Source organism: Gopherus evgoodei, chromosome 6 (assembly GCF_007399415.2).
Source record: "Gopherus evgoodei ecotype Sinaloan lineage chromosome 6, rGopEvg1_v1.p, whole genome shotgun sequence".
Lineage (NCBI taxonomy): Eukaryota > Metazoa > Chordata > Testudines > Testudinidae > Gopherus > Gopherus evgoodei.
The window spans coordinates 108,614,044-108,627,055 of NC_044327.1; the positions used below are offsets into that span (position 1 = coordinate 108,614,044).

Genomic DNA, 13,012 nt, shown 5'->3' on the forward strand with positions numbered 1-13,012 from the left:
CCAGGTGTCCCTAAATGTCCAAGTACCAGAAGCTGGGAATAGATGATAGAGGATGGATTGCTTGAAATTGACCTGCTCTGTTCATTCCCTCTGAAGCATTTGGAAGTGGCTACTTTCAAAAGACAGGATATTGGGCTAGATGGACCACTGGTCTGACCTGGCATGGACATTCTTATGTATATAGGTTCTCATATTGCATTCATCACCATAGTATCTGAGTGCCTTCTAATAGTGCATTAAGCAGTATGACTACACAGTTATCACGTGTTGTTCTTTCATCCTCTCCCCAGAGGAGATCCATGTGCAGTGGAGGGTCTTGTTGTGGTAGATATTTTGTTTTGTGTTAATATACATATTTCTATGTACTTATGTTAGAGAAGGCAAGGTCAAAGAAGTACACCTTGCACTCAGAGCAGAAGGTGATGAGTTCCTAGAGGAATTCATTTTGCAGTATCAGACCAGCCCCCGAGATTGTTCTCACTTTCACACAAACAAGCTCTACCCTTGCAACAGAAAGTTCCATTGTACCAGGGGAAGGGTTTAGTTGTCAACCAGGGTCTTCATTCCAGGGTTTTAGGTTTTCTTTTAAATATCCTGGGCCCAGGCCTTGGGCCACCTTGAAGATAAGGGCCACACCTAGAATTTGATTAAAAATTCTATGAGAAGCTAGTGTAGAGAGCAGAAGACAGATCTGATGTGCTCACAGTAGCCTGTGTTACTGAGGAGATGTGCTGCAGTGTTCTGTACCAGTGGGAATCTCCTAAGTGCTGAAGGCTTCATTCCAGGTATATCACATTGTTGTAATCTAGCCAAGAGGTGACAAAGGCATGAATAACTGAGGCCAGGTCACTTTCTACCAGGATGGGACAGAGTCTCCTAGCCGACTGGAGATAATAGAAAGAATTACTCATGGATGTTGCTATGTGAGAGCTCAGCATCAGTGAGAAATCAAAGAGCACTCCTCAACTATGGACTGAAATGAACAATTGTGAGTGTGTATCTTCAGTCAAAGGTGATGGCATCCAGGGCCAGTGCAAGGAAGTTTTGCATCGTAGGCAAAACTTCCACCTTGAGCCACCTCCCCACTCAGGTAACCCCGCCCCCCCATGGCAGCTAACCACGCCCCCTGCCTTCTCCACCAGAGAAGCCCCACCTCCGTGGCAGCTAACCCCACCTGCTGCCTCCTGGGGAGCCTGCCACCCCTCCCGCCCCCGCAGCAGCTACCCTCCCCCTGCAGCTAATCCCCCCTGCCCAGGGAGTGCTCCCCCCCGCAGCAGCTAATCCCCTCCACCCGGGGAGCCTCCCCTCTGGGACAGCTAAACCCGCCTGGGGAGCTCCCACCTGGGAAGCCCACCCCAGCTCACTTCCACTCCGCCTCCTCTGCTGAGCACGCCGGCACCGCTCTAATTCTCCTCCCCTCCCAGGCTTGCGGCACCAATTGGAGGAGAATTAGACCAGGGGCTGTGTGCTCAGTGAAGGAGGTGATCCCGGGGCTGAGAGCAGTTCCCCTGTGCGCCCCCCACCCCCCGTTAGTGCAGGCAGCCCTCCCTGCACCCCCCCCCCACCCCAGTTCATCTCCACTACACCTCCTCGCCTGAGCAGGCTTTTAGGAGCCTTCAACCGTTAGGCGCCCTAGGTGGCCACCTAGTTTGCCTAGTGGTTGCACCTGCCCTGATGGCATCATGACGGCAAACTCTTCAAAGTATTATCCTCTGCCCTCCATCACCACCTCAGTCTTGCTCAAGTTCAGTTTCAGCCAGCTGTTCTTCATCCATGAGCAGATCTTATCTAAGCACGGGGCCATCTTGCTAGTAGTGGTATGGTCATCTGTGGTGAAAGATAAGTGGAGCTATTTAGCTTCTGCATAGTTCTGAGTCCATGTTGTATGACCAGTACACCTAATGGCTGAATGTTGAAAAGAACTGGAGAGAGATTATTCCTTGTGGGACTCCACAAGTGAGGGGTCTAGTGGTGGACGTGCGATTTCACAAGTCTTGAGTTGGGACTCGTTTAGATGTATCCAGAACTTCCTGATGAGTGAGTGTACTGACCTATGGGAATGCAGCTGGGCTGTTGGTTGGTGGGTGCAGGTGGACTGAATCCATGCTCTTTGAGGAGGCTTCCCTATGTGTGTGTTTTTTTCTGTGAAGTAGGATGATAATTCTTTGCAGCGCTTGGTACTTAGCTCTGATCTAGATTGTAGGTACTCAGGATTGCTGAAGCAATTTACGCCCTGGCCAGCTCCTTGGGGTGGGATTTGGCAGCTTTAATGGAGGCTGAAAGGAAGGTTCTCTTGACCTGTCACACAGCCTCAGCACAGGCTTTGAGGAATTTGTTACTCATCCTGTCTGATTCAGCTTTCATTTTCTGCCATCAGTGCTTGGCCTTCCACCCTTCTGTCTGGATCCGGTGCAGGACGTCTGAAATCCAAAGAGATCTGCAAAGGAGAGGAAGGAGTCATTTGGTGTGCCAGTGGCTGAGGCTAGTGCACAATGATAATGATTCACCAGGTCTTTGAATGGTGTTGATTTACATGTGCACCCTCAATGATATTTCATTATTCCTTCTTTCTGTTTTACCTGAGCGTTCCCAGCTGACTCCAATTCTATCACTAATATAGCTCCTTTCCATGCTATGTATTAAACTTTCCATGCTATATATTAAGACTTGCAGAAACAGACAAATATGGAACTGAGGTTAATTTAAAGCATCCAATTAAAACAGAAAAGAAGCAGTATTGAAACATCATTATGGCTTAATCTGCAATCACTGTGGACCTGATTCTGTCAGCACTAGTTCCACTGAGTGGTATTTTCCTACATGAAGAGTCCCATTAATTTCAATACTAGAATGGAATATTTTCCACCCACATTGGTTTCAGTTTGCACAAGTGTGGATGAGTACACAAGGAGCAAGACAGGAGATAATGAGGCCTACAGAGAGAAAAGAAAAAAGAAACATTCTGAGTATAAATGTGATTACTTAGTATATGTTAAGTGCCAACAGTGTGCTAGTACAAATCATGAAGAGGTAATTAAAAAAAGGTAATAATTGGAGATATACTAATCTCCTAGAACTGGAAGGAACCTTGAAAGGTCATTGAGTCTAGCCTCCTGCCTTCACTAGCAGGACCAATTTTTGCCCCAGATCCCTAAGTGGCCCACTCAAGGATTGAATTCACAACCCTGGGTTTAGCAGGCCAATGCTCAAACCACTGAGCTATCCTTCCCCCAGCATTTTACAGCTCTTACTCAATGCTGAGTACGTAGGTCCACTAGACGTCAATAAAGAAATGGTGGGAGGGGCATGTGATTGTGTAATTTAAGACTGCACAAGAGGGCAGAATTAAGGTTGCACAGGGTAAAATAATGAAAAAGCTGATATGGGATTCAATTAATAAAGAACTAAAGGATAGGGCTATAATTAATGTCAGTTAATGTGATTCTATTGAAAATAGGTTTTGTCAAACAAAACTGATTCATTCACTGATGAGATTACAAGTTTGGCTGACAAAGGTAATTGCATAGTTGTAATATACTTAGACTATTGTAAGGAGTTTGGTTTAATATTGCAGGACATTCTGATTAAAAAACTAGCACTACACAATATCAATAAAGCACAGGGAGAAAACATTGGGTACTGAAAAGTTCTCTATAATAGCAGAGAAAAGCATAACAAGAACCAATGAAGCTGGAAGCTGGAGCCAGACAAATTCAGATTAGAAATTATTCAAAGTTTTTTAGCTATGAGGGTAATTAACCATTGGAACAAACTACCAAGGGAAATGGTGAATTCTCTATCTCTTGATGTCTTCAGATCAAGAATGTTAGCACGTGCAAACTGGGATTATTCAGAGTTTTATAACTTGGCCAGATTTAGGTGGATTTGCACAGGGACAGCAAAGAATACATCCCTAACACCAAAGACACACACACACACACACACACACACACACACACACACTCTTCCAAATTAGAAGTCCCTGCTCCAATGAATGACAGTGGCAGAGCTTCTCAATGAAACAATTGTAAGATTTTCTTATCATGAACAAAACAATGTATTTTCCCTAATTTCATTCACAGATACAGATGAACTATTGTTGTTAAAACCGTCTAAAAAATTCAGTGTGAGGCAGATGCCTGGCATGGGAAATTTCAACCCATGTTTAAAGTTTGATACAGTTATATGCAACTGAAAATGGGGTCCTAAAATGGAAAAAAAATACCAGCATTAATTTTGGGCTTTACTATCAGCATCACCTATTATAATTATTTAATGTTGGCTGGTGTGCTGATACTACAGCCTATCATGCTGACCAGTATTGCCTAATTGTTTCCTTGTATGTGACGTTCCCCTCTGGTGGTATCTGGACCGGTGATCTGCTAGGAAACCAGCCTTGCCTTGCTGTGCTGTGAGAACCCCTACTCCTGGGCTGTTCACACACAGCCTCTAGGAAATAAGCTACTCCTTGGATTGTGCATCCAAATAACAGTAGCCAATATCTTCAGTCCCAGACACAATCCTAGGAACCTCCATCTTGCTGGATGCTGCAAGCTTATATGAGTTCATTCATTTAACAAAGAAATTGATATGTACCGGGCTTGTTATCCCAAGGGGAGCCTCTGACACACTTCAAACCATACGCACTGCTTCAGGTAGAATAAACAAATATATTTATTAACTATAAAGATAGATTTTAAGTGATTATAAGTCAAAACATAAGTCAGATTTGGTCAAATAAAATAAAAGCAAAACACATTCTAAGCTGCTCTTAACACTTTCAATGCCCTTACAAACATAGATGCTTCTCACCACAGGCTGGCTAGTTGCTCTTCAGCCAGACTCTCCCCTTTGATCAGCGTTTCAGTTGCATGGTGGTGGTGGTGTCTATAGCTCTAGGTGGAAGAGAGAGAGAGAGCGTGGCAAATGTCTCTCCCTTCTATCATGTCCTTTCTTCCCTCTTGGCATTGTCCTTCCCACACTTCAGGGTCAGGTAAGCATTACCTCATCGCAGTTCCAAACTGACCAAAGGAAGGAGGGTGACTCCCTCGAGAATCTAACCGATTCTTGTGTTGCTGCCTAGGCCAACGTCATTTGCTCCTGTGAAGTTGGGCTGGGTTTGTCCCATACATGCCCTAATGAGGTGTGAACTGCCTCTCTGTTCTTGGAGAGCTTTTTCCTGGGCTTGCTTTAAGCCATAAGGATACATTTTCAGCCTCATAACTATATATATATGAAATTATAACTATAACATTACTGTAACAATTACTTTAACATCACTATAACAACCATGCTCAGTGCATCATGAGCCTTCGGAGGACACCCAACATGACAAACTTTGCATTGGATACCACACAACCATTTTATAAAGATGAACACGCGGGTGTGGGATGTTCCCCCGAGGTACAGAGCATCACACTGTACCTATCACACTGTATCTACAGAGCATCACACTGTATCTATCTGTTGCCTCTTATCTTACACTTAGACTGTAAATTGTTTGAAGCAGGGACCATCTTTTTGTTCTGGGTTTATACTGTGCCTAGCACAATGGGGTCCATGGCTGGGACTCCTAGATGCTGCGATAATACAAATAATATCTGTCTAGATATGTGTTATAAGGCACCATGCACATCTATGGTCTTTAAATAACATGTTAATTTCTGGGTATGTGTCCTATTAATATGTTATACAGTATCTAGAGTTTATCTAAACAAGCAATTTTTTATCTTTGGATCATCTTGAGTTGTTAAGTAGGTAAATTGTCTTTGTTTTTTGGTTTTAGGCTCTAACAAAGAAGTCGTTAAACAGGTCTCCCACTCAGTGCTCTCCTCATCTCTACTTCCACCCTCCCATTCTGCTACACAGACACCACCTCCTCCTCCTCCTTCTGCTTCTCACCCATCAACACAAGCACCACCAGTTCCCAGCCTACCTCCCAGAAACATCAAACCCAGCTCTGATCCCTTGTAAGTGAACATGAAATCTGTTTTGCTTATATTTTGCTTTTACTTTCCAGTTCATGTCTATCACAGGAGACCAACATGCTCAGGCAGTGGCAGTTTAAAGCCAGCTCCTAGGTGCCTGGAGACTCAACCTGTCATGCCACATTGAGTGTGCTATTAAAGTGACTGAAAGTCTTTACATGAACTATAATGGAATTTGGATTGGGCCCTAGCTGATGAGACCTTCAGCTCAGCTGACTGCTGCCAGCCCCTGGAAATATACTATCAAATCCCTCCTTCCCATTCTGCAGGTGTTGATGCGGAAAAAACTCCTTCCAGGTCCTGTATCACAAAGGTATAAGGGCAGGTGCTCTGTCCTCTCCCCTATGTGTAGGGAGTAAGTAGTCCAGCCAGTAGCAGCAACTGAGAACCTTACTCCAGAACTCTGGGCCAATGGCAGAGGAGGGAAGAGACAGAGAAGCCAATGGCCACCAGCTGGTGCATACCAGGCAAAAGGGCTGGGGAGAGTCAGTGAGACTGTATACGTGAGAGAGGAACTTGGCTCATAGTTTTAAATTTCAGAGCCTCTATTACCCATTGTGGTGCTATTTTCATGCTCCTCTCAAATTTGGCTTGCCAGGTCAGGACCTGCTGGCAGCCAAAGGGTTAAAGGCATGTGTAACTAAAGTGAAAAGGAAAATGGAAGCAGGTTCAGCATTCAGAATAAGCAAGTTTTCAGTAAACAACTTATTGCACACATAGAGTGTATCAGACATAAGAGGTTTCTGTCTTACCACACAGCATACTGTATGTTGCTACTGATGATGTGAAAGCACACAGTCTAAAGAGGCTGCTTTCCTTCAACTTGAGAAACATTTTCAGATAGAAAATTCTCCTGAACCCAAACAAATAGCTTACTGAGTATGAACTGCATTAAGTGCTCCATCTAGTGGCCAGAGAGCAGCTAAACCACAGCAGGTTCTGTGGCCTCTATAAAAAGGATTCCTGTACATTCTCCTTCCTGTCTGCTTAAGATTCAAGCTTCTTCTCTTTGCCTGCAAGGACCTGTGTAACATGCAAATATATGTTGCTATGCTTATGCATCTGCGGAGATTATTAGTGTTCCAAACCCCCAAACAGATTTCTGACTATACTGTCTGTCTGTTGGTCTACCAAATTACTGTGTTTATACCACACTTGTATATGAGTGCCTTTGGCTCATTTATTTTCTGTTTTTATGTTCAGAGTCAAGATGCCACCGTGTAAAAACCAGAGTCATGCTTAATCCTTTATGGGAATCTCAACTGTACTTAAACACAGATCTAAACTCTGTATTGTTTAGGGCTGAAAGTAAACAGACTATCCAGTCAATGTCCCAAATTCTTAGCACGTGCAGCAGAACAAAGCTAAATGAAGGTGTAATTATAGGAACTATCTTCTCAGATTTCACCATTTTCTTTTCATATTCACAGAAGTCCAGACAATGAACAAAGTTACGATGATGTTGAATTTGGTTCAGATGGTAAGAATACATTTTAACTAATAGCAACCATTTAAGAATTAAGTCTATTGTATTTATAATACAAGTGACTGGCATAAATATTTATTGAATATTTATTGGTGTTATTGAACTGCAAGTCATATTTTGCAGTGGTGTACGTTCTATAACAGCAGTAACCACTCCACAATCAACATGGCAGGCACTTTCTCTTAGAAAGCCTTGTTTTAGCACCCGCGTAACTTTGGCTTGAAAGATTTGCTGAGCCTAATAACTTTCAACGCTGATCTGGAATCAATACTCTTTTTTCAGAGTATCAGAGGGGTAGCCATGTTAGTCTGGATCTGTAAAAAGCAGCAAAGAGTCCTGTGGCACCTTATAGACTAACAGACGTATTGGAGCATGAGCTTTCGTGGGTGAATACCCACTTCGCCGGATGCATGTCATCTCCGATTTCCCAAATCTCCCATTTCCACTTTCCACTGACATGCATCCGACGAAGTGGGTATTCACCCATGAAAACTCATGCTCCAATACATCTGTTAGTCTATAAGATGCCACTGGACTTTTTGCTCTTTTTTCAGAGTTTGTTATTGTATTCTCATGAAACATGCATTGCTTTTCTACTGGATAAAAGTAATTGGTTTGTTAGGTACTATTGTCACTTTGCCATCTGCCTGAGCAAGGGCCAGCACATAGTTGTGTTGTACAGGAGTAGCCCGAGAAGCAGATTATGACTCTCTCTCCTGGTCTTCCCTAGGAAGAAAGTAAACTGTGGCAGGGCTATACCAGCCACAGTGTACCTCACCCAGTGTTCTGGCCAGCACAGCATGTAATGGGGTGGAGATGAAGCCTGCTACCCACTTGCACAGCCTGGGAAAATCAGCAGCTCTGCCTAGCCTTCTCTTCCTATGCTGCAGGCCATAGCATAGCTAGCATGCACAGGAGGGTACAGGCCTTATGCCTCCATACTCCCTGCCATGGCTGTGCACTAGCCCTATGTGACCAGTGTAAGATTTTATGTTCTTAACTCTTCACTTCCTTGCTTGTAAGGGATTGGATTTTTGTAAACTGATATGATAGGCAAGGCCACTGTTGTCTCTGAGGAAGTTTTAAAGTGAGCATTTTGGTTGGGGGTGTATGTGATGTAATACACACTATGGCAGATGAAGTGAAAGTCCTTAAATCAGATACTGCTAGAACTTTACAGAGTACCACAGTAGGAAGTTTAGTTCATCCTGATTAGTTTGCATTCTTATCCTCATTAAAACAGATAAGATTCATTATAAACCTATATTTGGCACTAGTTAAGGTACAACTGTGTCCATATAGTTAGCACCAGCACGAGACACTTTCTCTACAAAAGAAAATAATAGTCTGTTTGTTTGTATTTTTGGTCATTCAGGTCATGGAAATACAGATGGGGTAAGTATTATCCCTTATAACACACTGAAAACATATTCTTTCTAATACATCACTGCATTAGAAAAGCCAGTTTGTTGCAGAATAGATCCAGCATACTGCTGATAAATTGTAGAATTGTAAAGGGCAACAATGAAAGTGGATGAATCCAGAACAAAAGTGGGACTAATAATAATAATAAGGCTGGCCAGAAACCAAAAAGTTCACAGAATCTCCCATTTCCACTTTCCACTAGCATTTCAGTTTCACTGAAGTTTCCAGAGATATAGGCCTATTTCATCAAGGTACTCAATCACATGCCTAATTTTAAGCATGTGACTATCCCTGTTGATTTCAGTGGAACTACTCATATGCTTAAAATTAGGCATGTGATTAAGTACCTCACTCAATCAGGGCCTTAGTGTCTTGCCCAAGGTTACACAATAAATCTCTGGAAGAGTCAGGAACAGAACTCTAATCAAAGCCCTATTCCAATATCTTCAATAGCTTTTCCTCCCTCAATGCATCATGTCCCATAATTAGTTTTTAACCCCTGTGGTCCCTTTCAAGCCATGCCATCTTTCAGATGCAGTGTAACCAAAGTTGCAGCACACAGTCTCACTTCATAATAAACAATCTCTGTGTGTGTGTGTGTGTGTGTGTGTGTGTGTGTGTGTGTGTGTGTGTGTGTGTGTGTGTGTGTGTGTGTGCGCGCGATAGGAAGGAGGCTGGGTTTTATTTTATATCTAGATAGATAGATAGGTAACAACCAAGGTCAGAACAGAACAAATACTTATTTGAACAATTTAGTACAAGGGTGGCCAACATGAGCCTGAGAAGGAGCCAGAATTTACCAATGTACATTGCCAAAGAGCCACCGTAATATGTCAGCACCCCCTCATCAGCTCCCCCCCTCCCCCCCATTCCCAGCACTTTTCACCCACCGGCAGTCCCTCCTCCTCCCTCCCTACACCTCCCGATCAGCTGTTTTGTGGCATGCAGACTCCAAGGGGGAGGAGTGAGGGCACGGCAGGCTCAGGGGAGGGGGCAGGAAGGGGTGGAGTGGGGGCAGGGCCTGTGGCAGAGCCAGAGGTTGAGCAGTGAGCAGCCCCTGGTACACTGGAAAGTTGGCCCCTGTTGCTCGAGCCCCGGAGTCAGTGCATATACAAGAAGCTGTATATTAACTTCTGAAGAGCCGCATGTGGCTCCAGAGCTACAGGCTGGCCACCCCTTGAATTTAGTAATTTGGGCTTGAAAAGATTAAATGCATTTTCAAATTATTTTTCTGCTTTAATGTATGTCTGTTTGTATCTAGCTGTAAAATTGAACTTCAGAGTATTTGGGCCATTGGAGACTGAATCATGATTAATTTTTCTTATAGGGTCAAGAGAGTGATGGAGAGATGTATGAAGATATCAATGACATCAGGTATCGAATCTAACGTATACAGCTATAATCCGTTGTGTCTTTGTTACTGAATGAAGAAACAGATCACTAGGAAATATACTTCATCTGGCCCAGAAGCTTGACTGCACTGCAATCTTGGGCACCATCCACCTTAATCATCTTCCCTAAAGAAAGCACATCAGTTTACAGGTTAACTCCCTCCTAAAACTAGATGTAGCAGGCGGGTGGAGGTGCTTCCTCAAATGAAGTCCTGTGACTATTTTGAATTGGGTAGCAAAAGAGCTTGCTCTTCAGCGCTTTGGAACATGGCTGAGCTGCTGCACAGTCACTGCCTGAAATGGGAACAAAATGTACCACCACCACCACCCCAGTACTAGTTGAATTATTTTGTTGTTCTCAAAGTGAATTTTAATAGAGCTCATGACACTATTAGAGTGACATCTCCACAGATCTGAAACCCACTATGTGTCCACAGAGCAGGGACGGTACAGACAGCAGAAATGCAAACTTCCTTCCCACTGAACTGCTGCAGTGCCCCAGATCAGAAGGGACCAGCAGCCTACCTCACAACCTCCTAAGGCCCACATGTGGGAAGCAACCTGTGACAGAGACCCAAAATGAGGGACACACAAAAATAACTCATGCAGGAAAGCTAAAGCACTGTCTTTTGGGTAGTTTCATGATTCTTTATTTCTAAGGCAAAATGATTTTCAACAATAAAAGTGAAGGGGACACAAAGTCTGCGTGGAACATAGGTAATGTTGAGGCTGAAATGAGGGATGGCTCTCAAAATGAGGTGCATTTGAGTTGTATGTAGGGTAATGCTGTAGTTCAACCTCTGGGCCCATTCAAGTCAGTTCAACAGAAGCACACCAAAAACGGGGGCTACGTTATACCTGTGAGACTCTTTGCTGTGCAGTGGGGAAGAACATCATTAGGGACAGTGCTTCCAGGGTGCTGGGGAGTAACAAGCCTTGCTACACATTCCAATGCTATAGTCCTCTCTATTCCACCCCAGGGCTCACCTGCTGGTGCTGTCCAGCATGCAGGAGCAGGGCCTTGCCTCTCAGACATGTCCTACACTGCAATTAAAAAACCATGGGTGGCCTGTGCCAGCTGATATGGGCTCCTGGAGCTCAGGCTAAGGGGCTGTTTAATTGTGGTGTAGACATTCAGGTTCGGGCTGGAGCCTGGGTTCCAGGACTCTATGAGGTTGGAGAGTCCCAAAGCTTGGGCTACAGCCTGAACCTGAATGTCTACACTGCAGTTAAGCAGCCGCTTAGCCCAAACCCCCTGAGCCCAAGTCAGCTAGCATGGGCCAGACACAGGTGTCTACTTACAGTGTAGACATACCCTCTGGGCCTACTGTCACTTTGGGCCTTTCCAGCATAGCCAGCTAAATTATGGTTGCATCCTGTGCACATGCTTTGCAGGGAAAGGGTCTCCAAATACCGTCTCCCATATGTAGCTCATCCATGCAGGACCAACCACCACAGGGTTCAGAACGTGTTTTCATGCTCTTATTACGAGAAGTCTCCTCCTAGCTGCTCTTGCTGATCTTGGAAGAGAAAGCTTCAGTGAGTGCCTACCCACTTCTGCCCACTTGCTTCTACAGTCATCCCCTTACCTGTGAAATAATGTGTTTTCATTGTTCAGAGCCACATCAAAAGAACAAGAAAAGAAGAGAGAGAAGGAAGAAAAGAAAAGATTGGAACAAGAGAAGAAAGAACAAAGGGAAAAAGAAAAGAAAGAGCAAGAAATCAGAAAGAAGTTCAAAGTAAGGTCCCTTTCTAGCAGGCTACACAAAGAAGTGCATCAGTCATTATTTAGCCTTGTACAGTTTAAAACATACATTACAGCACAAGGACACAGTTTGGCTGCAAAGCTGCATGGTGATGCCAGCTATCTGGCATTTGGGGTGAAGGCTTTGTCCCCTGGACTAAGCCTCAGGAAGGGTTCGATCCTCAAACCAACTGGCCCCGAAAGAACTTAAACACACACTTGAATTTAAGCATGTGAAATTTCCCATTGAAGTCACAAGTATTTCAGGCTTACAGAGCCTGATTCTCATTTCCATAGTCTCCTGTATGTGCACTGGTAGTGTAAAAGGGCCTTAACATACATATATATATATAACTGTAACTTTACAGTTTACAGCCCCTTTACACTGCGAAGGTAGCATAGAGAGGCCTTCGTGAAAAGGAGAATTAGGTCCAGAGTGTTCTCATGCTTAAGGTTAAACACATGCTTTGCTTAACTGGGGCTGGAGCACCTTCTAGGATTGAACCTGTAAATGACCTGTCCCAAGTGTTGCTCCTCCATGCAAAGAAGTGTGAAATCTCTGAGCTCAATACAGAGGTTGGGAATGAGGCACCTGAGCCGCAGCCACTGCTAAAGCCCCTGGTGTGTATTAGTGAGCCCAGTTCATTGTGCCCCGAAGCCCTTTACGCGTAGTTTGTAACCAGCGGACCCAGGCAGTCTGGAAACCCACTAGTCATTCTCCACCATCCTTGTTGCCTGCCCACAAGCCCCTGCTATGTTCCTGCAGAGCAACCAAAGAAACCACAGTGATTCTTCTGTGTCTAGGGCATCCCACTACTGTGGAAAGGCTGAGAAGATTTGGCACTTTGGATAGTAAATAGTGGACACAATAGCAGTGTATCTACGTGTATGTTTTTCAGGGATCTGGCCCCAAATCCCTTTCTCACAGCAAATCCTTGGCTGAAGTATGTGCATTAATATGCTCAGTATTTTTAGGCTA

General features: G+C 44.1%; 1 protein-coding gene across 5 annotated transcripts in view; it reads left to right on the top strand.

Moving 5' to 3' along the window:
• Positions 1–13,012, top strand: part of FYB1 (FYN binding protein 1) — a 150,676-nt gene that overhangs the window by 85,899 nt on the left and 51,765 nt on the right. For all 5 annotated transcript variants that reach the window (XM_030566629.1, XM_030566630.1, XM_030566628.1 and 2 more), the window contains exons 3-7: positions 5,786–5,969; positions 7,418–7,467; positions 8,849–8,868; positions 10,226–10,272; positions 11,908–12,028. In XM_030566629.1, the coding sequence (XP_030422489.1) occupies positions 5,786–5,969; positions 7,418–7,467; positions 8,849–8,868; positions 10,226–10,272; positions 11,908–12,028 (422 nt within the window). The remainder of the gene's footprint in view (positions 1–5,785; positions 5,970–7,417; positions 7,468–8,848; positions 8,869–10,225; positions 10,273–11,907; positions 12,029–13,012) is intronic.